General features: G+C 45.1%; 1 protein-coding gene across 1 annotated transcript in view; it reads right to left on the bottom strand.

Moving 5' to 3' along the window:
- LOC133349904 (neurobeachin-like) overlaps positions 1 to 27,265 on the bottom strand; it is a 515,983-nt gene that overhangs the window by 107,172 nt on the left and 381,546 nt on the right. The window contains 9 exon segments of the mRNA XM_061563758.1: positions 1,917 to 2,070; positions 4,305 to 4,525; positions 5,312 to 6,325; positions 10,327 to 10,519; positions 16,256 to 16,379; positions 19,811 to 19,892; positions 20,451 to 20,559; positions 21,616 to 21,708; positions 26,322 to 26,419. Of these exon segments, the coding sequence (XP_061419742.1) occupies positions 1,917 to 2,070; positions 4,305 to 4,525; positions 5,312 to 6,325; positions 10,327 to 10,519; positions 16,256 to 16,379; positions 19,811 to 19,892; positions 20,451 to 20,559; positions 21,616 to 21,708; positions 26,322 to 26,419 (2,088 nt within the window).

The raw sequence follows: 27,265 nt of genomic DNA, 5'->3' as shown, positions 1-27,265 counted from the left end.
TCATTCGAGGTCTGCATGGTTGACAATTGTTGTGAACAAAGGCCATGCGAGTCACATGGCAATCAAGCTCATAATACAACTAAAATTAATGGAAGCACCATTATGGTATTTATTTCGAATTCGGTGAAGTGGCACACAATGAGACAACATTTGCAACGTTGATTGCAGCACAAAGCATAACAATGTATGTAAATGTCAACAAGCCTACTGGTCTGAAAGATGACAAGATGATGAATAGAGAATCGTTACTGACCTTTGAACCCTGAAAAAGGCAAAAGACAGGAGAGAACACGAAATCGGATTAATTCAAAAACAAGCAGTAACTGAATACCATTTTTTAAAACACAATCAGTGATTTTTAGAAAGACCGAATGCTATACGAGGCAGTGTGAATGTTAAAGTTTTGTCAATGCGCCATTTTGGTTCCATTTCAATATAGAATATTTTCTTGGTTCTTTCGGTAAAGTCACGTAGAAAGGAAATAATAAAATAATAAAAATATAAAACAATATAATATATTTGCTTTATTTTATTATTTCCCTTCTACGTGACTTTACCGAAAGCACCAAGAATATGAATCCCTGCAGTCACGAAAGCTGTAAATTAAATATAGAATATTTTGTGAAGTTTACACAAACATTTTGAATCTTCATGAACCGCGTGCACGTGTGAGTTTGGAGTAAAGGGTGCCTAAATTTGTGATGCAGTGCGTGCACTTGAAGCAAAGTGCTTGATTTGAATTGATGAATCTATCAGAATAATTTCATGCGCATCATTAATTTCAGTAAATATTCTGGCTCAGCCATGAGCTTTTAAACTCTATAATCGGATTTCAAATTGTATCAATAGATCGTATTTATAGTACCACAATTATCGTGCACTGTGTGGTGTGGGCTAGATGGCTGTGTGTTTGGTCGCCTTGCCGTTTTTTGTCTGGTGCACATTCTCAAATCCAGCCTCTTGACACGAGCAATGTATTTCATTATCATGCAAGCACGCACTCAGCTACCTCGTGTGATAATTAAACGTATTGTTCCCATGACACTGTTGGCTGAGGTAACTATGTCCTTCATTCTGGGTCACCCATCCCCCTTTCAGCCAAGCTGCTGTCCTATAAAATAAATCAGCAGACAAGCCGCCGCCTTCACATATCTGTCTCTAGATATACAACAACAACAAAAAACACGCAAGGATTTCTGACACATCCCATCAGGTGAACAGCCTTCTGGGAATGCATAATTTAAACAACACAAGCAAACTCTGGGCCAGTTATATTCTTTGGTAGAGGGACAGATATTGAAAGGAGGCACATCGTCTGCTTATTTATTTTGTGTCTCGTGTTCTCCACAACATAAAATACAAAGTGCTGATGATGATGATTATGATGCTTCTGCATAACAACCGTGATGTGAAGTCCAGGACTAGAGTCTTGGGTAAGAAGTGAAAGACATACATTTGGAGTTTGCATGTTCTCCCCGTGGTCGCGTGAATTTTTTCTCTGGTTCCTCCGGCTTTTCTCCTCACATTTAGAAGTTTGCATTGAGATTATTTAGATTATTTTGGTGCTAGAAAAGTCCAAATGATGGACCACTTTGTTGAGCTATCATTTGTGGTCAGGTTGCTTCTGAAAAATATGTTAATACCTCGGTGGGCTTTGCCTGGTAGGATGGGGATGGTTGAGTGTTGTTTGTTTGTGTTTGGGTGATTTGTTTATCTTTCTTGTACTTTACACTACTATCGTGTGTTTTGTATTGTTTATTGTTGTAGCGCTCTTACCCACCCCTCCTGTACACCAGGGGAAAAATGCTTTGTAGCTCATCGTATTCCTCCAGTCTAAATACATTTTCTGATTCTGATTCAAGGTGCTTCATGCGCAGCTGTAAGGCAGGAGGAGGAGGATGGGGGGGGATGCTCACCGAAGGGGAAGTTGCAGCAGACAGCAGGGGCAGAATGCCCCCACAGGCGATGATAATGTTATCCACCATTTGGGAAATGAGGTGAATGGTGTTGTGCACAAAGATGATGTTCTCGTTGCTGTTGACGAAGTCCATGATTGTCTTCGTCGTGTGGCTGAAACAGGAGGAAGCACTTGATAGCACCCTCCCGGGGCAGTACACGAGGAGCACACACAGAGGCAAACATTCCCCGTCATAGCCTAAGAGACTGCCGCAGCATGTGTTGTAAGCGGACGCCTATGAAGGTAGGCACAGTCCCACTAATTGGTGGTTTTTCTAGAAACCCACCACATAAAATGCCTTGTGGCCACAGAGACTGCTGGGGGAAAAGTACTTTGAATGAGCACCTCTTAAGGCCGGCATATCACCCGACGGGGTGGTCAGCACCATGCTTGGCCACGTTTGTCTGTCAAGTGCTGACATTCACAGACTGTATCAGGTACTCATTTAAGGGCGAGTGAACCAAGGGAGACGTTGCGATATCGCCCGCCTCCGTTATGTTACTCATGGAACCGATTTCAAGTCACCGTTTTTTTGCGGCAGAGAGGTGATGATAACCGCTGCACCGCAGCTCCCACCGCACACCGCAAACAAAAATAACACTAGCGCAGGTGTTATGAATGACACATCACAACACGCTGCAGTTCAGATTATCCGAGATCGTCGGCCACCTTTGATCACGTGTCATGAAGGTGCCGTAAAATGTGGCCCCAATCTGCCGAGGCCATACAAAAGAGAAGCCCTCATTGTGTTTGTTTGCGAGACAGCCAGCTCGGGACGAGTGCAGCGCCTCTCAAAGGAGCTGTTGATAACTACGGAGAGCTCCAGCACCCGAAACAAGGTCATGATTTCACAACACGGGTCGATGAAAGCCCGAACGCTCACGAGCGTTCCGGTCTGGTGGTAGCTTCCGCGCCTCCGAGGTCAAGGTTCATTGGTTAGAGTCCCAGATCTTTCAGCCTTTAAGGCAATGCCTTGATTGCAAGGGAGGTGAGACCTAACCAGACAGAAAGGAAAGGGCTCCAGCCGAGAAACCTTAAAGAATGCTAGCCTACGGGGATTTTTGCTTTATCTGGCAAAAATGAGAATTTCTGAGCGAGTTAAAATTGAATACAGGATTGCAGCGGGAGGTGGCCTCAAACGTCGCTGACAAGCTCCCGTTCCTTAGAGAGATTTTAGAGCGATTTTAGCCTTGCGGTTCATCTCCGATTAGCACGGTTGGCTACGTAGTTCAACAAAGAAGTTCAACATACATGGGCATTTCATTAAATTTGGACCAATCTTTTTAACTTTTTTCAATCAGGCTAATGCCACACTCAGTATCAGAAACATAGCCGGGATTCTCTGAAACATCATGATCTATGTATGTTGAACTTCTTTCGCACCGTACGTAGCCAACCGTGCTAATTGGAAGGGCCGGGGAAGGAAAACAAACTGAACACAAAAGGCAGTTCTAAAGAAATGAGTTATCAATATAGATGATTTTAAAGTACATAGCTCCAGTGGCTTCCTAATATAGGAAAGGAAGAGCATTTCATATGGCCGGAGAAGCGCATCTGAAAGCGCGTGATGCAGTGACCGTCTTTGTTCAATGGATAGCCAAAAGCCGCTGCGAGGATGACCGGAGTTTGCATGATGGTTTATGCTCTTTAACGAAATCAGAAAAATGTTGTGGTTTATTTGTGGAAAGCACTCTGTGTGTAACGAGTGCAACCTGATGATGCATAAGACACTACAGTCAATTACGGGTAAAATAAATGAATGCAATGCAGTGACCTCTACTCCACCCAACAACATGGTGGGGTTCAAATCGCCGTGTGTCACGTGTCGGTGGCTTACGAAGGGCTGAGTCACAGCCAGCACAGGGTTTGACTTGTATACACAATGCTACCGGCAGATCAGGAAGTCCCATTGCTTTCCTGATTAAATCTCAGTTCATCCAAACAAGTAAATACACCCATTTAACTCATAGTCGTGAAAGCCTACGTGTTAAACACCTATTCAACTGTTCATTTATTTCCCACGATTTTCCAAAACAGAGCACAATTATTGCGAGCACTTTTTATACAGCAGTACAAATGGGTACAACACAGTGAGACGATCGGAAGGCCTTGCGTAGTGGAGTAAAGTGTGTGTATTCCCCACCTCTTACAAGACCTCCGTCAGGCAAAATATCCTCTGGAGGGGCTCTCTAGAGCTCACTCGAGTGGAGACCCTTCTGCCAGCAGTTCCGTGACAAAGAAATTGCAGGGACTGCCACCTGTACCTTGATCCCTTACGACCTCCATATTGTGTATCTCCAAACAACCGCTCACTGAGGAATCGCATGTTTTTCTTGATTTCACCCACCTCCTCCAGATGTGAATGTCTGTCTCCAGGGCAAAGAGTAGGTCGTTGAGCAGGCGCTGGTGCATGGCCGACCATTTGAACTCTGGGATGCGGAACATGGTGGTGCGGGGTCCTGGGCTGAACTGGCGACGCTGCTCCTCTGTCATGGGCATCCCGCGAAATCCCAGGTCCACGCCTAGATCCCGCTCCTTCACCAGGCCCGCCTTGCCCTGCTGCATCGACTGCGTGCGGGCATTTCGAACGAGCGTGAACCGCTATGAACTCTCAGAGTCTCAAGCTGTAAGCCGTTTCCCATGTCCAAATAAATCCGAGACAGTTCTCAAATACGGTCAGCGGTGACAATTCAGCATTTCTTAATGAGGTGGGAGTAGATTTCTCGAAAGGATGATCACTTTTAGTGTCCCGCAGAGTGAATTGACTAACCCCAGAGAGATGGTGGGCTGAGTTGACCCAGACAGGAAATTAAATTCACGGAATTCCAACTGGGAGTCAAACACTCGCTCTGCCAAGAGCACCACTAGACGTGTTAAACGTTTACTCACTCTCCTATAACATATATTGTTTAAAGGCCATAGAATATTAAATATAGCTTAACTCACAAGGAATAACGTGCTTGTGGGAAGATTATGAAAACATAAGCTTAAACAATGACATGTTGGTTGAAACACAAAATCCATCATTGCACTTCAGGAAAAAAAAAACTTTAGGAAGTTCTATCCACACCAAAAGTATACAACTGGATGGCACTGCAATGAGAGTGCTTGCATCACGAGTGGCAGTTGATTCAATAAATAAACAGTGATTATCCTATAGATGATCTGGCTCGAGTTGTAGGAATGTGGAATGTGTACCACTGGCTCTGAGCCACCAATGTAGGCATGCTCTGTGTACCACTAATCGGAGACAAGTTAGATTAATGCTAAAACATGAATACAGTCTAAAACCTGCGCAGCTCAAGAATTCGATCTGCCATAATATGCGGATGAATGCGTGCGGACAGCTGGTACCTGGGTGGAGGTCGTCTGTATTTTCCGGAGCTCCTTCCCGACCTCCTTCCCATCGTCGGACTTCTCGGCGTCCGACGTGACGCTGGCAGCGTCCAGGTTGGAGATGGCCTTCACGGCACCGACTTCCACATCTGCACACTCCACCCCTGCATCAGAGGACAGCGACGCCTGCTTGGTGACATCAGCCACCGCCCCCAGCTGCTGGTCAAACTCCTCCGGAGGCTTCAGGTCGGAGCTGGGGCTTATGGTGCTGAGGGGACCCTCCAAGATCTCATCGGTGTCAATGAGCGGCGGGTCCGGCTCAGAGTCGAGGATTTTCAAGTCTGAGCTCGTGCTGTCGGGGGGAGGGATGCAGGGGAATTCAGATGTTCTTTTCTCTACCAAAAACTCGCCAGGGATCAGCAGGTCGCTTGAGCCCTGCACCATCGTGGTGAGGGTAGACTCGCCCAGCTCGTCCAGCTTGCAGATGTCGTTGCCGTCCACCGCCGAGGAGGAAGGCGGCCGAGGAGCCGGCGCGTCGATGTCGTTGAGCATCGAATTGGGCAGGAGGATGCCGGCCATGGGCGTCTCTGGCGTCAGATCCGCCTCATCCATCTTCACCTCCGTGGCCTCCACCTTCTCGGCACGCAGGTCATCCCCGCCCCCGAGCAGGTCCTGCAGCTCCTGCGTGCCGCTGCTCACGGCCTGCACCGCCCCTCGGCTCTGGGCCACACCCACGGCCACGATGGCCGCCCCCACCGAGGCCGTCTCGCTCTCCGCCAGGAAGTTGTGCACCTCGACGGGGGGTGGCCGGAGGTCGACCTCGCCGTCCGAGGGGCTGTGCGCGCGCGCGTCGGCCCCTTCCTCCAGCTCGCGCAGCTGCGGGCCGTCGAGCGCGCTGCGCAGCTGGGCGGCCGACAGGCCCGAGATGGTGCTCACCGTGCCCTTGTTGCCGCGCTTGATGTTCTCCTCCTCCTGCCGCTGGTACTCCTCGTACATCTTGGCCAGGTACTCGCGGTGCGCCTCGTAGGTCACCTGACCCCGGGGGGGGAGGCGGGGGGGGGGGGACACGGGGTGGCGCGAGATTGTCATGAGCTCCATCGGCCAGCTCGGCTTGTTGCTCGTTTTGTTTGTGACGCGACGATCGTTGCAAGCGCGCTTGTCATGGGACCCGAGTAAACTGGTGGGAATTGTGAATTCCTACGGATTGAGCCGGCCACTTCATAATAGAGCATTTATGAACGTCCAACAAAGTGGTCCTTGTTTACTAATGCCAGATATATTACTTACCGAAATGACCATCAACCATTATTTTAACGTAAAATATCACTAAGTGGCTCGGTCTATACGCCTTGCATTTATTTTTCACTTTTCACCAATATTCATTATATTCTGAATTATTTCACTGGGTGGTGGCGGTGGTGATGGTGGTGGGGGTGGTGGTGGTATTAGTGGTGGTGTTGGTGATAGTGGTGCTTGTGGTGGCAGTAATGGAGGTGGTGAAGGTGGAGGTGGTGCTGGTGGTGGCAGTGATAGAGGTGGTGGTGGTGATGGTGGTGGTGGCAGTGCTGATGGCGGTGCTGATGGTGGAGGTGGTGGGTTGGCCTAGTCAACAGCAACGGTCATGTCAATGATGATGATGCCTAGGCAGTGGTAAGAGCAGAAGTGATGATGGTGACATTTCTCCATGGACAAGAGTCACCCAGAGGTGGTCACTGCAGGCACGACTAATTCATCTCTATTATCCATGCAAACGCAGGAATAAAATGAAAAAACGCAGAATTGGATGGCGAATTCGTCCTATTTTGCATGCTTTTTTGCAGACCTAACCCACATCTGACGTGAAAGTTATTTCCCACGAGGATATAATTCATTATCCATGCAAAATCACAGCCAAGATGAGTGACCGAGATGTTGCTCCCAAACGTCCTTGTGTTTATCCACGCATTTCCAAGTGGACAAGGTGTATAGTGTGTGGATAAACAGAGACATAGGGTCTGCCAATCGCATCCCCTTTTCAGTTTAGACATGAGGAGTTCTACTGCGCTGCATTAAATACGAATGTAATATCGTACTCTCTTGCAAAGACAATTATTAAAACTTCAAAAAGCCACAAAGGAGTAGAGTGCAGCATTAGCAGATATACACAAATACAGATAAATGATTTTTGTAAAAACGAATCGGCTGGTTAAGGATGAAGAATGAAAACGAGTACCGCTTTGTGAAGAGTCAAAATTGGTTGCTCTCAGGATAGATTAGCCCCAGCACAAGAATGTGGAATTTCTACCAATGGCTCACGGCCACAGCACAAAGAAGAGCAACACTGACTGCTTACTGGATCATGAGGACCACTTGTCCTCTTTAGATCGTGAGCAAACACAGTATAGGGACACAAGTAATGATCGAATGACATCCAGAACATTGAGCACGTCACGTATTAAAGTCGTGACGATAGACCAGCCGAATTGACACAATCGAGGAATATTTCAGAATGAACAATTTCTGAAGCTGTACAAAGCAATGGAATGAGATTGGCCTACAACTTCTATACAGCCAGACAAGTGGTTGATATTAATAATGGGACTCCCGATGCTGCTTCTCAGCAAGGTAGGACAATAATTGTACCTTGCTGCTGAAGCTCTGGAGGTTATTATAAGAGCCCATGTCAGTGCCAGGGCCTGGAGGTGCCAAGCTGCAAGCAGTAAAGAGCAATGCACTCCCTGTTTTCTGACACTCATGGCTTATTTAGCAAGTAAACTAAATTCCTGCCTCCAGCTCGGTGTCATTACCTGGGCCCCAAGAATCCCCGGCACGAACAGCAGCCGGTCGATGTGAAGTGCTACGAGGGCAAGGGGCATTGTTTCTACACTTGCATGACTCAAAAGATTACCGCTGTTTCAATATTTCATGAACGTGTTGCGTGCTTCTTGACTGGAGACCATTGTCGTTGTGGCGTTGCTTATTCTAATCGTACAGCAGTGACAAAAAGCGTTTTCCTAATAAAGTGAAAGATGGGTGCTCATGTCCACTACAGACCCTAAGCCAGTGGTGACATTGCCACAATGCGATGGTGGGAGCCAGTATATACAGAGGACAACTCTTTTTACCGTTCCACAAATTGGTACTTATTTTAATCTGCCCAGAATGGCTGTGGGCTGAGTTGACTGGAATTTGAGCTCACAGCTTTGAGTCAAGCACTCTAACCACCGTGCCACATTACATGGTGAGAATTTAGATTCGATGTAAAAATGTGCTGAGAGCATGTCAAATATGAAAAATGTGGAAACCGCTGGCATGCACTGAGGTTTCGAATTCAAGTTTATTTTGTTTAACCAGGCAGCGGGATGCGAGTCAACTGGGAGGGGTTGATGATTGCTATAATCCTAAATTAGTAATTTGCGGGTGATTTTCGAGGTGTGGAGGATTGCGCAAGTTGAGTGATGCAATGCAATGCTGCACATGGCAACAGGCTTGCCCTGTTTTGTGACATGAGCATAATAGCGGATGATTTCACTATGTAATACTGTTCCCAATGCTGCCAATTCATCCGCAGTTGTACAATTAGTTGGTCGTCAAAGAGACTTAGAAGGAGGACGCCAGGAAATCCATGACAGGGGTAGAAGAAGGAACTTGGAAGTTCTGATGAGAATATAACATGGCAAGATAGGGTTATGCTGCAGCTGTGACCAGGAAGGTGTAGTTCCCATCAGTGAGGCACGTGTGCAGAAGGAATGGTGCAGGTCAAACTCAACTCAACTATTTTTTTATTTTACCAGGTAAGGCCCACTGGGCTATGATAGCTCAACGAAGTGGCTTATCATGCGGACATGTATAGCAGCCAGATATTCTAAAACGCATATTGATTCTAGATTTGGACGGAAAAACCGGAGGACCCGGAGAAAAATCCATGCGACAACAGGGAGAGAGACATGCAAACTCCAAACATACAGAAGTCAGGGTCGGGATCAAACCCACAACCTCCTGCATACCAGGTGAGGTAGTTAACATCTCGCCACCATGATGCCCCAGTTTACCCTGACAGACGTTGGAGTGACACCCGGAGGTAAGTGAGCAAGGGAAAGATGCAGATAAATGGTGGGATACTTGACGCAGCAAATCTGGCTGTGACGGTCCCACCTGATGACGGAGACTTGTGTTGCCTCCGAAACGTAGTGATTTTTATTGTTTTATTTTTATTAATTTCATTTTTTACCTACGTGACTTTACCGAAAGAACTAAGAGTAGGGATACTGGAAGTGCGGATCTCGGAGGTTAGGCAGGTATTGAAGAAACTTTCCGTGATGAATGCAGGCCACAATTACTTATTTGAACCTCGACCTTGGCTTCAGTGACATGAGCAAGTATCAAATCGGCAAAGCGGTGTTGCTTGAAATGACCGCGTTACTTGTCGGGACCGCGCTAGGTTATAACAACACCCACAGCCCCCCGAGGCCGATGCCTTTTCAGACGGGTGGGCCCACTCAAGCTGTCGTGTAAACAAGGCCTTGTGGATTTCCACACAAATCTCTCTAAAATGTACCAGTCCTGCCTTGTTGATTCTTTCAGTGACATGCTAATTTCTCTGCTCCAGCAGCTGCTCCAGCAGACCCACCTCTCTCTCTATTTAAAGGCCTCGACACAGAGGCATTGGGTCTCTGTGTGTCTAAGTTGTGTGTCTCTCTCTGTGTCTGTGTTGTCTCTTTCTGCTTGTGTGTCTGTCTGTGTGTCTCCGTGTCTGTGTTTTGTCTCTCTCTCAAATTGAGTTCTACCTGATGACGGCTGCTTGTGTTGCATGGAAACGTCGTATTCTATTATTTAATTTATTTTCTTTCTACGTGACTTTACCGAAGGAACCAAAGAGTAAGGCCTTGCCGTTTCACGTGCCGGGAAAACGAGCCGTGAAGGAGAACTGTCGACCACCCCCTTTTGTCTTGACGTCCTCCGTGTCGAGCAGCACTGCATTCCTCACAAGGAGGGGCGCTCCCCCCCCACCCTCCTCTCCCCTCTTGCACTGCGCGGCGTTCCCGTGCACTGACCTTGGAGTGGGCAATTGATAGCGTGTCGACCCAGACGCGCCAGCCACCCCACTCGTACTTGATGGCGTGGTAGAGGAGGATGCGAAAGATGGAGTACACCATTTCCGTAACCTTCTGCTCCTCGCTGCTGCGCGGGTTGATATAGCCGAGCGAGAACATCCAGTCCTGCCACACGGAGCACTGCAGCAGGCACCTGCGCACAGACGTAAAGCAGTCACGTCCGCGCCCCCCCCGCCGCGTGCAGACTCACTTTCAAACATATACCGGTAAATACCGACAATTTTTTTTATTGTACCAGGTAAGGCCCATTGAGCTATATGGCTCTTTTTGAGAGTAAAACTTTTTGAGAGTAAAACTCACAACATTTACAATTCGAGTACGACGATTCGCCAGTAATTACAATTAGCGTCATCTGGTGGGCAGCCCGAGTTGTGGAGAAGCCATCCTGTTTCGGTCTAAAGTAGAGAGATAAACGTGATGTCGTCACTTGTGAACCAATCAGGTGCGAAGGCAGGTGTAGGGGGGGGGGTTAATCTATGCATAAAGAAAAAAAAACCTCGATTACTATTATGGATAATGTTGGTCACAAAAGCTTACGTGTTAAACTGACTATCCCCATCTGCATGATTTGGAAGAAACATCATGCACTAGTGGATTGAAATGTACAGTATATTATTTACTGCCTTGCCTTATTAATCACTGAAAATACACAACTCCGTTGATTATATCGCGAGGGAAGGTTTTAAATATTATTATAGTCCCAACGATAGCGTGGAATTATTCAACGAAGCCTAGAACCAACATTAGATTCAATTGGGCTCATTCACTCTAAAAAAATTCCAATCCCTCCGCTTACCCAATAAGGCCAGTACATGATAAGGCAAACATAAGCTGGAGAATATGTGCTCTATCCCTGTGACTAAATATAAAAGCAAAGTCCACAAAGCTGGGTGAGCCAAATCGACTGGAAATAATACTTTTTCAAAAATGCATATTTTTGGGCTTTCGATGGTGCAATGGTGTGAAACCATTAAAGCTTGTTACACATGGGAACCATTTTGCCCGAAGAAGTCATTGCCAAATTATTAACGGCCAACGATGGGAATTAAATCAGGATCTCTGAGGCCACCGGCATAGGATGAGTGCTCCAGTAGCCCTGAGCCTCCTAGGTTTCTCTTCAGCGAACGATTTTTAAACACAGATATATGGAGCAACGTGCACAATGGAATGGTAACAGAATATTAAAAAAACGTATTTTGAAGATGAAGTGTAAAACTTTGTTGTAGTTCCATCACAATTCAACTTAAACCACGCAGAGTAAAATAAAAACTACACTCTGTACTCAAATGAGATTCAAACTGGCCACAAATCTGAATTTACCTTCTTAATTAACGTACAGCACAACTAATTAAGGAGATAATTTTCAACTCTTCGCTAATCCGCTGTTGGATTAAGGCCTCCTCACTCTGGGCTTATCATGGGACGTTGTTGGCCATACTTCTCCATGCTGGTCAGTGTGGGTTGGTAAAGGGCAGGGTCCAGGGGTAAGTTCAGATGTTTCCAACACAGATCGCACAACTACTTTTGCAAACATCGGTCACGAGTCTTCATGGTGTTGCCCACAGTTCCCAGTAAACTTTTTTGGCAGTTGTGGAAAATCAACAATTACAAATGCACCAAGTGAAAGTCTAACAAAAATTCATAAACAGTGATAGTAGCAGCAAATGCTGGATACCACATGTTGAGTTTAGATGTATATTATTATGTGGCCTCCAAGAGGTGCCAAAAAAAAAGTGACATTGGGCCAACATTGGCATGTGATTGGAAGCATTGGACCACCGTTGGCCTAACGATCCCATGTTTGCTGGGTGGTTGGGTGGGTTCAAGAGTAAATAATGAAAGTGTCATGAACCGCCAGCTCTGGGTGCCTTTGTTCTTATCACTAAATATGGGAAATGACTTAAAGATAACTTTATCGTGAAGTAGATTTCGGCTCAATCACGAACACCCTCCAACCCACATTCGGCAATTCTAAAGTGGCTCTGCATCAACCAATCTGAGCTCTTCTGTGAGGTAGCCACGAGGAGAGTAATACCTATGAGACATCTCCTTTACCAGTGGCAAAATATAGTAATAGGTTTTTACCCTTTCAACTGGTACAAAACAGTAATACCCCAACAGAGCAACGAGCTGACACCACTGAGATCTTGGATTGCATTCGAAGAAACCAACTAGAATGAAACCACATTCTCAAGTGCAGAGAGGTAATGATCTGAGCCAAGTCAAACAAAAACTTCCCTCATTAAATATGGTTGTTGGCTTACTTCAGCCTCGGTTTGATTGCCACGTGAAAACAAGCCACTTTCGCAAGGCATGTGCAGCAATCGAGTAGTGTGGACAAGAGGCGACCGTAGTAACATTAGAAGTAGTTCTCTGACAACCTTTTTGAGAGGCTGTTCACTGGCATGAAGCGAGGATAAAAGTATTTTGCCGATAAACCCAAGTTAAAATAACATAACAGCGGTGACATGATTTTAAAAAATTAAAAGAAAAACAACTGAATACGTATTTAGAACAGATTCCAGAATAAATAATGCATTATATATATCACCTAGGCAAAAAACATCTGCTGAGGGCACGTACACAATAAAATTAACAAGATACTTTGAGAAGCTTGGTTGTTGTGAATTTTAGGAATCAGAAATTGGCTCATTGTGTGTGTGTGTGCGCGCGCGTGCAGATTGTGTATGTCGATGTGTTTGTTTTATTCTCAACACATTTGCACCGCACTAAAATGTTGTCTCATTTTTCAAGCATTCAGATAATGCCTGCAAAAATCAAGGTCCACGGACGTTGCTGCGGCGTTAAACGGTGCAATAAATCACATCCCCAACACGACCTTTAATTAAACAAATGGACATGACTTTGGGGGAATCATTTTGGTCCAAGTCTCAGGGTCGACCTTATAACCTTAACCATTTAATTAACCTGAATGTCGTTAGAGATGTGTTTTGTAAAAAAAAAAAGCCTTCAATTCACAGCTACATAGAAAATTAACAAACAAAAGATATATATATAAATGTTACGATGTGATTAATAAGAGGCTGCGGTTTTATTGGTGAAGGGTCAATTATTACAATGCGGGCTGTAGTTGTTGTAGTTGTTAAGGCTAGAAGAGGAAAAAGGGAACGGCATTTGAACTCTGGCAAGTGCAATTTCCAGAACCACCTTACAATTACTGTACCCCGGCCGGCAGCGTCGAATCGCTGGTTCATCAACAAGTGGCGTTAATTGCAATACCGCTTGTTACAATACCTGCATTTATCCCTGCAAACCCTATGACGAACCTGCGGTGGTCACCCATCCAAGCACTAACCATGCCCAAACCTGCTGAGCTTCCGAGGTCTGATGAGATTGGGTGCATTGCGGGTGAATTAGTCATATGGCTACATGTTGAGCAGTAGAGGGGGGTAGTGCATCAACATCCGTTGTTGTACTGCACGTCTATGCTCCCCATCTTCATCAACGGGCACTGACCAGTGTGGGGAAGTACGGTTAAGTAACCCTCGTGACCTGCACGGCATGTAAATTACATTTCCTTCAACGAAGTTGATAACACCACATTTCTGAAAGGGTGGTCAAAGTCAGTGTCATGTGACAAACACATTTTAGGTCAGTGGTGGACATTCCCTTGTACACGGTCTTTGGTGATTTGCAGTCTTCCAATCGCTGTTCACTTCCACAAATTGGCCTACTTTAATCTCGCAACCCCACAATTTGAACCCGAAAGAAACCCTTCCAGTTTTGAGTCGAGCACTCTAACCGCAGCACCACCTGACTGCCTACAAACCATAACAGACATCACAATATTAAGCAGAGGAAATCTCGAGACAGTTCAATCCAGCTAGGGACCAGGGATACCAATTACCACCGAAGTTTATGCATTTAAATCAAACCTGGCATTCTGGGAATAGAGGTCAGTGTAGTAATCAGTGTTAAACTCCTACAAAGACAAAGACCCCCACATGTAGCCTTAACAGGCTAGTGGGTAAGTGCTGTTAGCGAGCACCGATGAAGGCCGGCACGGCACACGAGGGGGTGTGTGGGCCGGCACGGCACACGAGGGGGTGTGTGGGCGGGCACGGCACACGAGGGGGTGTGTGGGCCGGCACGGCACACGAGGGGGTGTGTGGGCCGGCACGGCACACGAGGAGGTGTGTGGGCCGGCACGGCACACGAGGGGGTGTGTGGGCGGGCACGGCACACGAGGGGGTGTGTGGGCCGGCACGGCACACGAGGGGGTGTGTGGGCCGGCACGGCACACGAGGGGGTGTGTGGGCCAGCACCACACCCGGGCTGCCTTTTTCTCCCTAGTGTCGATATTTACACACTGCACCAGGTACTAATTTGAGGCTGAGTAAACCTAGAGGAGGCCCAGGACCAGTTCAGATATTCATCACAGGTGTTGGCTTTGAGCGGGAATCGAACTCCGGTCCCTGGGTTCATAGAGCAGCGCTAACTGCTACACTACCACTACAAACACACACATCCACACACACATATACACACATATGCATGAGCAATCACGCAACAATGCTGCCCATATTTTATCTTCGAAATGGAATTGAAATTGGCTGTATACAGCTAAGTGACTCAATGGGTTAGCTAATTCTAAACCTGGATTGTAGCCAATAGGAAACTAATGAGACTCACTAAGTGGTGCTCGAATCAATCAAGTCGGCACTAACCCTGACCACCACCTTTTGTTCTTTAAGAATCCATATCGCAGGCACAATATGTCACGATGCAAATGGGTTCACGCAAATACAATCAGAGCAATCCGAAGGGGAGTTGGTACAGCAACAAGCATAGTAACAAGCGTACGCTTGTTGCTGTGCACCAGCCAATTAGCACGAGTGGCTACGTGGGGCGCAAAAGAAGCTCGACACACATTCGTACGTACACCGCTACCGTCAGGTTGTTTTTATATCCAGGTGCACAGTGGAGGAGAGTGACAAGTGTGATTGGGTGTTCCATTGGTACAGAAACTTCACCTCCCAGTAGCAGTGTCCATGGGTTCAAGCTCTGACCTCGGCCCACAAACGCGGTCAGCTCTTCTAACCCTTGAACATTTATCGCTTGGTTTCCAATGAGGTGAAACACTGACGTACACTGGTAAATTTATGTTGCAGGAGTGCATGCGGGAATAATGCCCCGCACCTCTGATTAGCATGGTTGGCTACGTGCGGTGCGCAAGAAGTCGAGCATGCGTACGACGCAGAGGCACCGATGGTCTGATGAACAGGGCTGGGCAATGACAGATAGTCATTCGAGGTTCAGAAAGACAAACGCAACGATTGTAATGACAGTTGGCCAGTGGAAACATAATGATTCGCCCTGTGGCGATTCGTCGAATTGTCTCAAATCGATCAAATTATCGAATCTCTCTATGTACTACCGTGGTGAATGTAGCCGTCACTAGAGGCTGCAGGGGTCACATAAACTCGTATGACACAGCAAATACAAATCTAAAAACACTGATCCTTATATATGCGTTGTGATTCATGCATAGAGGGCATAACAATTGATATTCATCGATGAATTGATGCCCTGTGACACTTCCAGCGGGACGTATTGTCATAATAAAATGGGCAACCTCACGGGAATGTGAGTAGATAGGCAGGCAGTCAGAATTTAAGGGCTGGTTTCAGACACATTTATGAACTCAAACATTTCACCTGAAAAATCCCTCGAGACTCAGCACCTCGTTCGCCGCGGTGCCCAGCGTGTCATCTGACACGCACGAAGCGAACACGGAACGACGCGTGCGCAAGCATTTTAAACGCGCAACTTTTAACATGAACGAAGGTGGCATGAGGTGGGATGAGTCCGGGTGAGCTTGGTGGAGCCGTGGGGGCTGGGTGCTCACCGGCGGTTCTCTCGGCTATTGTTGAACAGCTTGATCATGTCGGAGAGGAACGCCTGCCGCACCTCCATAAGCTCTGCACTGGGCGCCGAGCTCTTCAGCAGCGTGGCCACCACCTTCAGGATCACTGTGGGCGCGGCAGTCGGTCACACGTGCACAGCCACGTGTGTCAGAGCTCCTTAACAGAGGGTTTCGACAGGTGGGCTCACAGCGTCCCCGTGTTGCTCAAACCTCAAACACGCACGAGGAAGACATTTATCTCTGCTGCCAGCAGTGCACGTTCTACATCCCATGGTAAGTGGCGGCCTCGCTCGTATAGCGAGCACTGTGGAGAGGTTTCTGTTGTCGATGACTCTTACGAGGGCTCAGTTCATGCGGACATTGTTTTCGTACGTTCGTGGAATTTATAGCAATTGTTGCAAAAGATAATACACCTAATTCACCGCTGAATAGAGCCCCAAGCCGACCATTCAGACTCCGTCCATCTCACACACACGCGTCCGCTAACGTCAGTGTCGAGGATTCTCTGCCCGACACCGTGGTGTGGAATGTAGAACGATGCAAAAGATGGCCAAATGCTACTTCTAAACAATTATGGAGGCAATAGTGATGATGACACAAGATGATAATAAATTAAGATGACATATGATTGAAGTTATAAATTAATGAATCAACATCGTACACAGCCAACCGTGCTAATCGGAGGTTATGATTATAAAACGTACAGTATGTACAGAATCATCATTAGCATGCATTTTTCATAATCAACGTTATTACATTTATCACTGTCATCAACTTCAGCATTATAATTCACCATTACCATCATCTTCATCAATATATTTTAGCTTCATCATCATGATCATCTTCACATACATTTGCATTTGCACAAGCATTTCACTCCTTTCAGGAGCATTCAAAACTCCATGAATGGAAAAAAAAGTTGCGGATTGCACACGAGTTTGCAGTATGATTTCTACCCTAACCATGCCCAAATGTTGCCAATTTAGCAATTTTGCAAATGGTGCAAATGTGTGCGCTTTTGGGTGGAATTGGCTGCACATGAATTACAAAATGCCAATGTAATGGGGATTTTTGGCCCAACATGGCCACATGAATTGGGTCGAAAGTGTCTGCCTGTGCAAGTGAGCATTGGGGGCACTCAGCTCCATTGCCAGCCTTGACTGATGCCACATCCCCAAGGTGGGGGGGCCAGTTTCTCCACAGGACAACTGCCGTTGACCTCTCCAACAACGTGAGACCCATTTTAATGACCCCCAAAAAAAAACGATTGGCTGGGTCGATCCCCGACAGTGGGCTTAACTAGCAGGTGGCTATGCCTGACCCAGAATTCTAACCACAGGACCCCCTGGACATATCGCATTACAGTATCAAAGTTGTGATGTTTGGTGTTGGTGGTCGTAGAATTCATTAGCAGTACACTTCCAGCCAATTCAATGTCTCTCCCATCACAGTAAGATGTGCATTTAAAAATGTGCATTTACAATAACCTTGCAGAATAATGATATCGGAAATGCAATTACCTAGTGCTTAAGTTTCCCAATCACCATATTCAGCAAATGATAGATCTTTGATGTAATGTAAATATGGACACAGATTGAGACTTTTTTCATCCATTAAGTTTTAATCCATACCTTGTGATCTACTCAAGGGAACGTGAAATTGTCTCCCTGCCCAAACAAGATTGGGGCAATATTTATCCCCATTGGAGGTCCAGAGTCAGAAGTGGAAATTCCATATTCCTATGGCAGTAGCTTGTCTCTTGACAACAGCAACACTGTTGATTTCCCACAAAGTAATATCATGTTTCGATTTAAAGCTTTCGTGACTGCAGGGATTCATCTTCTTGGTTGTTTCAGTAAAGTCACGTAGAATGGAAATAATAAAATAATAAAAATAAAACATAATAAAATAATTATCACGACGTTTCGGCCACAACGCAAGTAGACAGAGTCTGAATGTCTCCTCGACAGACCTGTTCTCCACCTGAGGACGGCTACTTGCGTTGTGGCCGAAACGTCTTGAGAATTATTTTATTATGTTTTATTTTTATTATTTTATTATTTCCATTCTACGTGACTTTACCGAAAGAACCAAGAAGATGATATCATGTTGCTGATCCTGGGTGGGATTTTGAACTCACAACCTCCAAACTCTTGCAACTGCACCATCTGGCTTGACATTTTTTCTTTAGTAATAATAATAATCTACATCCCTCTCAATCAGCTGCCTGATGAAGGCATCCCCATGTTATTTTCGGTCATGGGACTGACCACACCTTCACCATGCTGGTCAGATCAAGTTGGTGAAAGGGCAGCCAAGGGCCAGTTCAGATTTCACTCACAAATTATTTTAGTTTGACCAGGAATCGAACTCAGCTGATAAGGTTCGTAGATCAGTGTGCGAAGCCACTAATGGCTGGAAAAACGCGGTCGCCGTTTCTCAGGGACACAAATAAACCACTGTGCACAGAGCGCACAACACGTCTTCAAACACAGACCAGTGGGATCCTGGTAAACACAAAAAAGAGCGCCTGATATAGTAATCGCTGTCTTTTGGACAAATACCACCTGCACAGAGCACGGCCAGGCACCTGCCCACCCTTCACTCGGTGATTCATGCAGGAGAAGCAAGTGTGTCAATTACACAGCGTGACAGAGGACCAGTATGTATTTTAAAACGCCGCAGCCAAGGAATATACGACCAACACATCAGCCTAGAAAGAAGATTTGTATGTGAAAACTGATCCATAATATTGACCCAGAGTGGTGAGAAATAACCTTTATATAAGAGGCTCGTCTAAACAATCAATAAATGAAATCTGCAGTAAAACATGTTGCAGTTATACGGATATATACGTACACATTCAGTGTAAAAATGATGTAAGGCTTTGGCCCTCAGTCCACAACCAGTGGTATTTAGAAGGACATGAGCAGAAGAGCTGTAAATTATAACCTGATAGTCCAGTTCCCTTGCAACGGAAATTAATGTGAAGTTCATGACGACAGGGTTAGCAATCTTATGCCATTTATATAATAAAGAATTGAGGAATATAGCTAAATAATTTTCAAATTAGTTTAACCAAGGGTGCTGAAATAATAAATATTGTATAACACGCATACTGTTGTAGTAAATCTTAACATTATGTTAGAGGTGGGGCACACATTTAAGATCGACAAGTTACCAAGACATTGGAGGCGATGGAGTGGCTCAGCTATTACCGATGGTAGGATGATGTTTGAACAGATTTTATAAGACCCAGGTGTTGATTGTGCAACAGTGGAGGTATCTTGAAGAAGGCAGGAAGCAAAGGTATTGTGCGGAAGCACCAATGCCACTGGCTGTGATCGATCACCCCCTTGGCTATGACTTCAGGTTAGAGTAGAGGAATTCCACTGCACTTAGCACAATTTATTTTGAAACAATCACGGTTTCCGAACGCAAGTCCCAACGTGTCAGGCAGCACAGCAACAAACAGCACCATTGAAAGCGTACTTGGCGAGAAATAAACATAATTGGTGCAGGGGAGGAGACACGTACTCGGATTTTGAATCTTGACAGACGAGTCGGGTTCCGGGTGCTGCTTGTGAACCACCTGGGTGCACACCTGCTCTGTGAGGATCTGCATGCACAGCAGCACCACCGTTTGTAATCGGACGAAGCGTCAGTACACTCGCTGTGCAATGCTGTACACAGCGATACGATGAGAAATGTGCGTTCAGAGTAGAGTAGAACCCCTTTTAACGACGGAAATTGGTTCCACGAAACCGGTTGTTATGTGACTTGGTCGTTGAGCGAGTATAGCAAATACACGTTAAAGGCTTAATTCGTTCCGACAGCATCGAAAGTTACCCTTTTCCATCCAAAAAAACGTACTTTATAATATTTCAACAATGGATATTAATACATTAAGGTACTAACAACATTATAAACACATAATATTAAAAGAAACATGGTTAATCAATGCATTAATTAATAGTTACTGTACCCACAACAGCCCGTCGTTAACAGGGGAATGGTAAGGAAGCGAACACATTGGGTGGAGGCACTGCAGCATAAAATGGCCAAGCCATTGTAATGTAATTGTTTGGTAATTTTTGTCAGCTAGCTACAGTAAGCATAGTGAACCAGCCTTAGCGTCATGTAGGAGACCTCTGATCAAGTCTCGCAATTTGCATACCTCGAAGAGGGTGTTGTAGGTGGTCATGGAGAGCGTGTTCGTGTTGAGCATCAGTCTCTCCCCCAGCAGTGCAAACAGGCTGTGCGTGTGCATGATTTCAACTTTGCGCCTACACACCAAGGCACGGCCGATGCAGAGACACAGGCACACATACATACACGTACTGACGTCTTTACCTCGATTGAAACTCCAATGTGAAAGTTTAATTTTGTGTAATTCGATATTTGCACTTTTGTGCTCAGGAATAGGAACCCTACCCTGGGGTTTGAATCCAATGGAGGGAAAGCCTTCCTCTAATTTAGAAATTGTTTGAAATATTCCGCGTATTTTCACGTCTATTAAATAGACATACAACTGTAATGTTAACTTATGACTTAGGATTGTTGCATTCTTATAATTGTTAATATTATTTTAATCACAGCAACCAATTAAACAGCCAAACATAGAGTCCAACACACCTTCGCAAGGTTGTCAAATTCAATTCACAGTTGGGGGGTTCACCTCAGCTCTTTATGCCTTCAGGCTCAACAACATGAAGTACTGTTTAGCAGGAAGTCGACCGAGTCGACTAGAATTAGAATTGGCAACCTTCCGATTTTGACCTGAGTGCCCTTCCAGCGGTGCCAACTGGCCACAGCGAATGCTTAAACTGAATAAAAAAAACAAGAGAATAATTCAGAGCCCTTTGGAATTTGACTTCCAGGTGGAAGCATTCCGACACTGTCTGTTCTGAGGTTTTGTTTGACCGTATTTCCCCACGCTGGTACAGTGAAGGTCGGTGAAACGTGGAGTCACGATGCCCAGCTGCTTTAGTTTCCCTCGTGGTGACACCACTCATCATCGATGATCGGCATGGACAGTAATACAACTCAAGTTGCTGGGTTCATAACACAGTGCACTGACCACTGCAACACTGCTCCAATTAAAAGTCAGAATCAGAATATTTATTTCTCCTAGAGGAATCCGATGGGAAATGAAGCTCTTTTTCGCAGACGTCCAGTCGGGGCGGGTCAGCAAGTTACAACAAAACAACACAAGAAACGATAAGATTGCTAAATAAATCCCGGTACGCTTGACCACTGAGACAGACACAAAGCGAGTGATGGCTACGGTGGAATTATTTCGCTCGTAAGTTGGTCCCAGGCACAGCCCACGTGGCACTCACTTGTGGGCCAGGTGCTTGAGGAAGTAGCCCAGGACCTTGAGGGCCTGAACGCGGATGCTCTCACTTTTGGAGGCCAGCAGCTTGTACACAACCCTAGAGCAGCACGGGGCACGGTGCGGCCCAAAGACAGCACACGCACAGGGCATTGGCAAGAAACGCACGGCAGCTTTCCTTTACAGCAGTCATTTCAGGCAGCTTTGTCCATGGCTGTGGGATAATAGTTTAGTTTCCTCGCCAGCAAAAAAGCAAGAAACACGAAATAGTTTACACACATCGTCATCACTGAATATTTATACCACGCCTCCCATATAGTAGCTCTCGAGGCAACCTGTGGCAGGGGACCCACCAGCGGCAGGTGTCCCTGTGAGGTACAAGGTGAACACAGCAGCAGCAACAGCCAAAAAGTGGGAATTAGAATGCCAGGAGGGGCCGATGCTGCGATGCGACTTTCCAATTCAGTAATTTGTGAGAAATGTATCAAAATAGGCAGTCTTAAAGACACATTAGCTTACGGCAGGTGGATGAATTAAGAGAAAGCAGTTTTCCACTTGTATAGATTCATGTATGTTCAACTTCTTTCACACCGTACATAGCCAACTGTGCTAATCGGAGGTGAACACCGACCCATGCTTGAACAAGCATGGGTCGGTGTTCATGTTTATATCCTGGAACAAGTGGTGGAACTCCACATACCTGCAGTTGGGACGAGTCTATCCACAACATAACCACTGCTGACTTCCCACAAAGTGGTACTCTGTTCATACTCTTTGGTTCTTTCGGTAAAGTCACATAGGTAAAAAATATAATAATAATCACGACGTTTCGATTGCAACACAAGCAATCATCATCAGGTGTGAAAATCACAGCTAGAAAATGTTTACTAAAAACTTTACAAAAAAATTTCTAGCTGTGATTTTCACACCTGATGAAGATTGCTTGTGTTGCAATCAAAACTTCGTGATTTAATTTTACTTTCATTTATTTTTTATTGCTATATTTTTTTACCTACGTGACTTTACCGAAAGAACCGAAGAGTATGGATCCTTGCAGTCACGAAAACTTCAAATCTAGAATGGAACTCTGTTGTTTTGGCCTTTGAAGAATGTAGGGTGAAACACACAGCCTCCCAACTGTGAGGCACGGCCTTCCAGTTCTCACCATTGTGCCACACGACGTAGTTACATATTCAATCCCTGAATAGGGCACACTGATAGCTCTTCATTGCTTTAAGTGTTATTAAAAATACACAAAACGACTCCACGCATTTCAATCAAATCTCTCTAAAAGCTATTGATGGGGGGCGACGGGGTGTTTGATGGTACTTCACCGAGCTGTTCAGTACAAGTTGGTGAAGGGGTGGGGGTGGTGGGATGGATCGGTTCAGATATCGCTTGCCACTGGTGCTAGCCGTGACTAGCAATAAGATGAAACGCAATAACAGGGACTTCAAAGGGACACTTGACTACCGGGAATCAACATTTCATGGGGAAAGTTGCAGCGTGTCCTTTGCTTACAACCGATTACAAAACAAGCCGTCACAATCCTCCGTCACATCACGATGCTGCGAAGCACACAAAATACGCTGCACTGCAATATTTCATGGAGGTGCGGATAGACATCATTAACGCTGTGATGTGAGCTCATATTTTATTAATTTTAGTGACTCACAAGAGTGAATTATCAAAATAAATCCATTGTTATAATTTAACATGTTTAATTCATTTAATAGATAATTATTTTACCGCCTAAAAATGTTTAACTGAAATAAGACTAATTTGTTTTCATGTCAAATGTGCAAGATCTTTCAGTTTTGGTGAACAAAGTTCTGTTGAGTGCCCTATTTAATATTGCATTTTGGGAAAGAATTGTCAGAGACTGGTACATTCATGAAAATGTTTATTTCTCCAGGCGCTTGTGATCATTTTTCTTAGAACCCTTGAACACAAAACAACTTCCAGTGCCATTTCTGGGATCCTTTCTCACCAATATAAAACATTGTTGTTCCATAATGTGCCAAAATAAATATTAGGTTAGTTACTCGTGGTTTGCTGTATTTAAAAATCAGCTTCACTAAGAGTATATGTATATCTATATATGAACACATTACAAACTAAATATAGCTAGAGCGGTGCTGCCCATCTAAGATGTTGGTCGTTACATAAAACTCAATCACGTAAACTTTATTTTAAACAAATGCAATTTAAAAGAACATGAAGAACACACGTTACATTTATGGTGACGAATCATCTGTTTTGGTAAATATCCAGTAAGCCTTTGTATTTGTATCACAATCACGTTTCCTCTTGTTTGTTAATGTTGAAAATGATTGACAAACCCAGGGCTATGACATTTCAGACATCAGTTAGCCTTATTTTACACTAACGGTCTGATGTATTATAAAACTACAATGACAACTTTGGAAGAAAAATAATCCATTGTAAACTTGACACTATTTTGTAACTTTTGAAGAAAAGAAGGGGTATCATTTTTTTTATCATAATACTGTTTCCTTTTAGGAAATGGCATCTTAAAATAACTTCGGTGAAAACAGCGTCTACTCTAGACCTTTGTAAACAAAGACCCATTCCCGCTGTTTTGTTATGGCTTTCCTGTGAACTCACAACAATGTATATTAATAACGGTTGACATTTCCCCACAAACACATTCCTCGCCAGCAAAAAAGCCAACAAAAGGAGACACAATGCTCCCACTATTTTATATCTACTTTCCAGACAGCCATTTTAAAATCGTATTCATACATTATATAATGAAAATAAGTTAAAAATAATAGAAAAACTTCCTGAGAATAAAGCTTTACCTATGTAGGTGTGTGCTTATGTGGTCTGACCCTACGTGTAAGCTATGAAAATACATTAAAACACATTACACTAATGGCATTGATGTTAAGAGTATATGAACTGGAATTAAGTTGAGCTCATGAGCACGGTTTGCAGGATGACACATTATGTTAAATTACATTAAATTAATTGACAACCCGGTGCATTATGATTGATGGATATGACTTTCAAATGTTTAATTTCATGTCTTCACCTCTCTACCTCTGTATGAAGCTTAGTCGACATTTATTTCGTGCAACATCCCAAAACAGGCTGCCACATTTTGGTCCGATATCCAAAAATGTTTACCTTTCCCCAAAATAGAAGCGAAAAATAAATCGTACCACCTTCGCCAATGACACTGCCTTATATCAGAAAAGTATATATAGTAAACTCATTTATTATGCAGAGGCCGGTTTTGAGTAATGGCTCTGTTTGAAGAAAGACCATTGAAATCAAACAGTCTACTATAAATATATTTGATAAGACAGCGATTCCTTTTGACAAAGGTGGCACGTTTTCTATCTTTTAATCTGTAGACAACTGCTAACTCAGTCGCTTGATACGTATATTTTAATCCAAAATATAAACCAAAATAAGGTTTAAAAAATAAGCACAGCACATGCAATTATTAGCCACATGGTCAGTTTAAATGTACAAAGCTGTGTTCAGTTCCAGGCCATTTTCAATGCCCTACATTTGTAGCTGTAAAAGCACTCAGCTATTTGCAACAATCGTTGTTAAAAAAAAAACGTTATTCAAATCAGACTCTGATAGCGTTTAAACCATTCTCAACGTTCACTCGAAAGCGTTTTCCCCGTAACGTGACGAAAAAAATATCGTTCACAAAAGTAAGCGAGGATGTGCGTTAAGTACCCATTGACCACTTTAATTAAGAGAACTGAAGCGGAGAGAGCATGCGGATTTTTTCCTCGGGATCTTTGCCAAATATGACCACCGGTAGCACACATGAGTGGCACGGCACGGAGCCACTGCCGGAAAAGAGTTGAACAACACACGGCCAAAAAACCGCCGAGCATGCGTGAGCTGTGTCCATACTCTGCAAGAGAGGAGCCCATACAGTGAGGGCCCAGTCGCAGGGGGAAATGGACGTCAGGAGCGTCGGCATCGACATCGCCGATGCTCAAGAGCACGCTGTAGAGCACACGGCGAGGGGAAGACGACATGAACGCGGGAACCCGCGCGGTGAGCGCAAGGGGAAACCTCCTGGAAATAAGGGCAGCAGTAGCGTAATGAAGTGTGGGGGTGTCTTGCACCCCCCCACCACGCTGGTGGCCGAAGCTACGAATTGGGGCTCCCCTTGACAACCACCATGAGAATTGTTTTTCAACAGCAGTGTAAAAAAACAACAAACTTGTATAAAACGCGGTTTACATACTTTTTATGAAAAATTTTCATACAGTAGTGGCGGCATTTTGCGAAGAAGGAGCGCCCCCAACGGCGTTAAATGTTCGAGACCGTGAACATAACGATGATGTGATTAGGCAAGAGGAGCCACGATATGTAATAGCCTTCAGGTGCGACCGTGTGAGACAAATCAAATATTGGGGGGGGTCCCACCTGACCGATTGTCGCAATCCCTTAAGTTGAATAATGTCGTTGCTACGCCACTGCTGGGCCGGGTGGCTCCGCGGGCTGACACCGGCTCGGACCTCTGTTGAGGTTGTGAGTTTTTTTTTAATCTGCGCAGCCACCCACAGCTAAAGCACGCTCTCCAAGTGGAGCGGAGTGTTGCCCCTTCAGCCCACTCGGTGACGGTTGTACGAAAGACATCGCGATGTTGGATGTGGGTTGTCACAATGTGAATATCTTTCAGTGGTCGGGATTTAAATGCTACCCCTCTCTTACCGGATGCCGTTGCGCTGGTCGAAGGCTGGGATCATGGAGGCAGGGTGCTCCGACATGAGGGCAACCAGAAGCTGCAGGACATCGTGCAGGTTTTCATCCTGATGACACAAGGACACAACAGTGGCCTGGTTTATAACCGTTAACACCCGCCAGCACTTAATGTGTACAATCAGCACACCGCGGTTAACGTTAACTCGCACAATGGCACAGCGAGCGGTAATAATTATCATTCGGCAACCATAGGCTTTGCCGCCATTCTTACAGCGCAAGGCTAACGGGAAGGCGTTATGTTTCACAGACGAGTATAGTCTACCAGTGAGGTGCGATGTTGCCGTGTGGTTTTACCCCAAATGACCAACTTGCGAGTTGTTCTTAAAAATTCGGACCGTCACGCCGGCACACATGGCCTCCTCTCGTTTGAATAATGTCACGGGATCTTCAACGTCTACCTATTAAGCAGGCGGCGCGTGGCATATGTGGTTAATGCACCCACAGTATTAACCAGAGTGGCCGGTGGGTTTGGACTGCGACCCTCTGCATCAAAGTGGCAAGCGCACGCAGCTACTGGGCCATGCCAACGTCCATTGACAGGCCTATGTTAGGCCTCTAGGAATTTGGAACATTCCCTCCAAGGGGTTCCCACTTGCTTGCACAACCAGTGTGCATCTACTCGAATGCATGCCGTCAATTGTTACCAAAGGATCCTGTTCGTCGTGAAGTGAAAGATATCATATGATAACAGTCAATAAGTAAAAGCCATCAAAATAGAGAAATGAATGTTAAATATGGTGAGGTTCACAATATTTACTATCAATCTCAGGCATACATTTATTTAATTCCCATTATAATTTGCACTTTGTTGATGCTCTAGTTTTAGTAAGCAAAGCAATTATTTTTGTAATCTGTAAACAGAAAATTCAGTTTACATCAACTTATCTGAGACT

Source organism: Lethenteron reissneri, chromosome 32 (assembly GCF_015708825.2).
Source record: "Lethenteron reissneri isolate LAM-NWPU_2019-01 chromosome 32, ASM1570882v1, whole genome shotgun sequence".
NCBI classification, from domain to species: domain Eukaryota; kingdom Metazoa; phylum Chordata; class Hyperoartia; order Petromyzontiformes; family Petromyzontidae; genus Lethenteron; species Lethenteron reissneri.
This window is presented reverse-complemented; position numbering and strand designations above follow the sequence as displayed.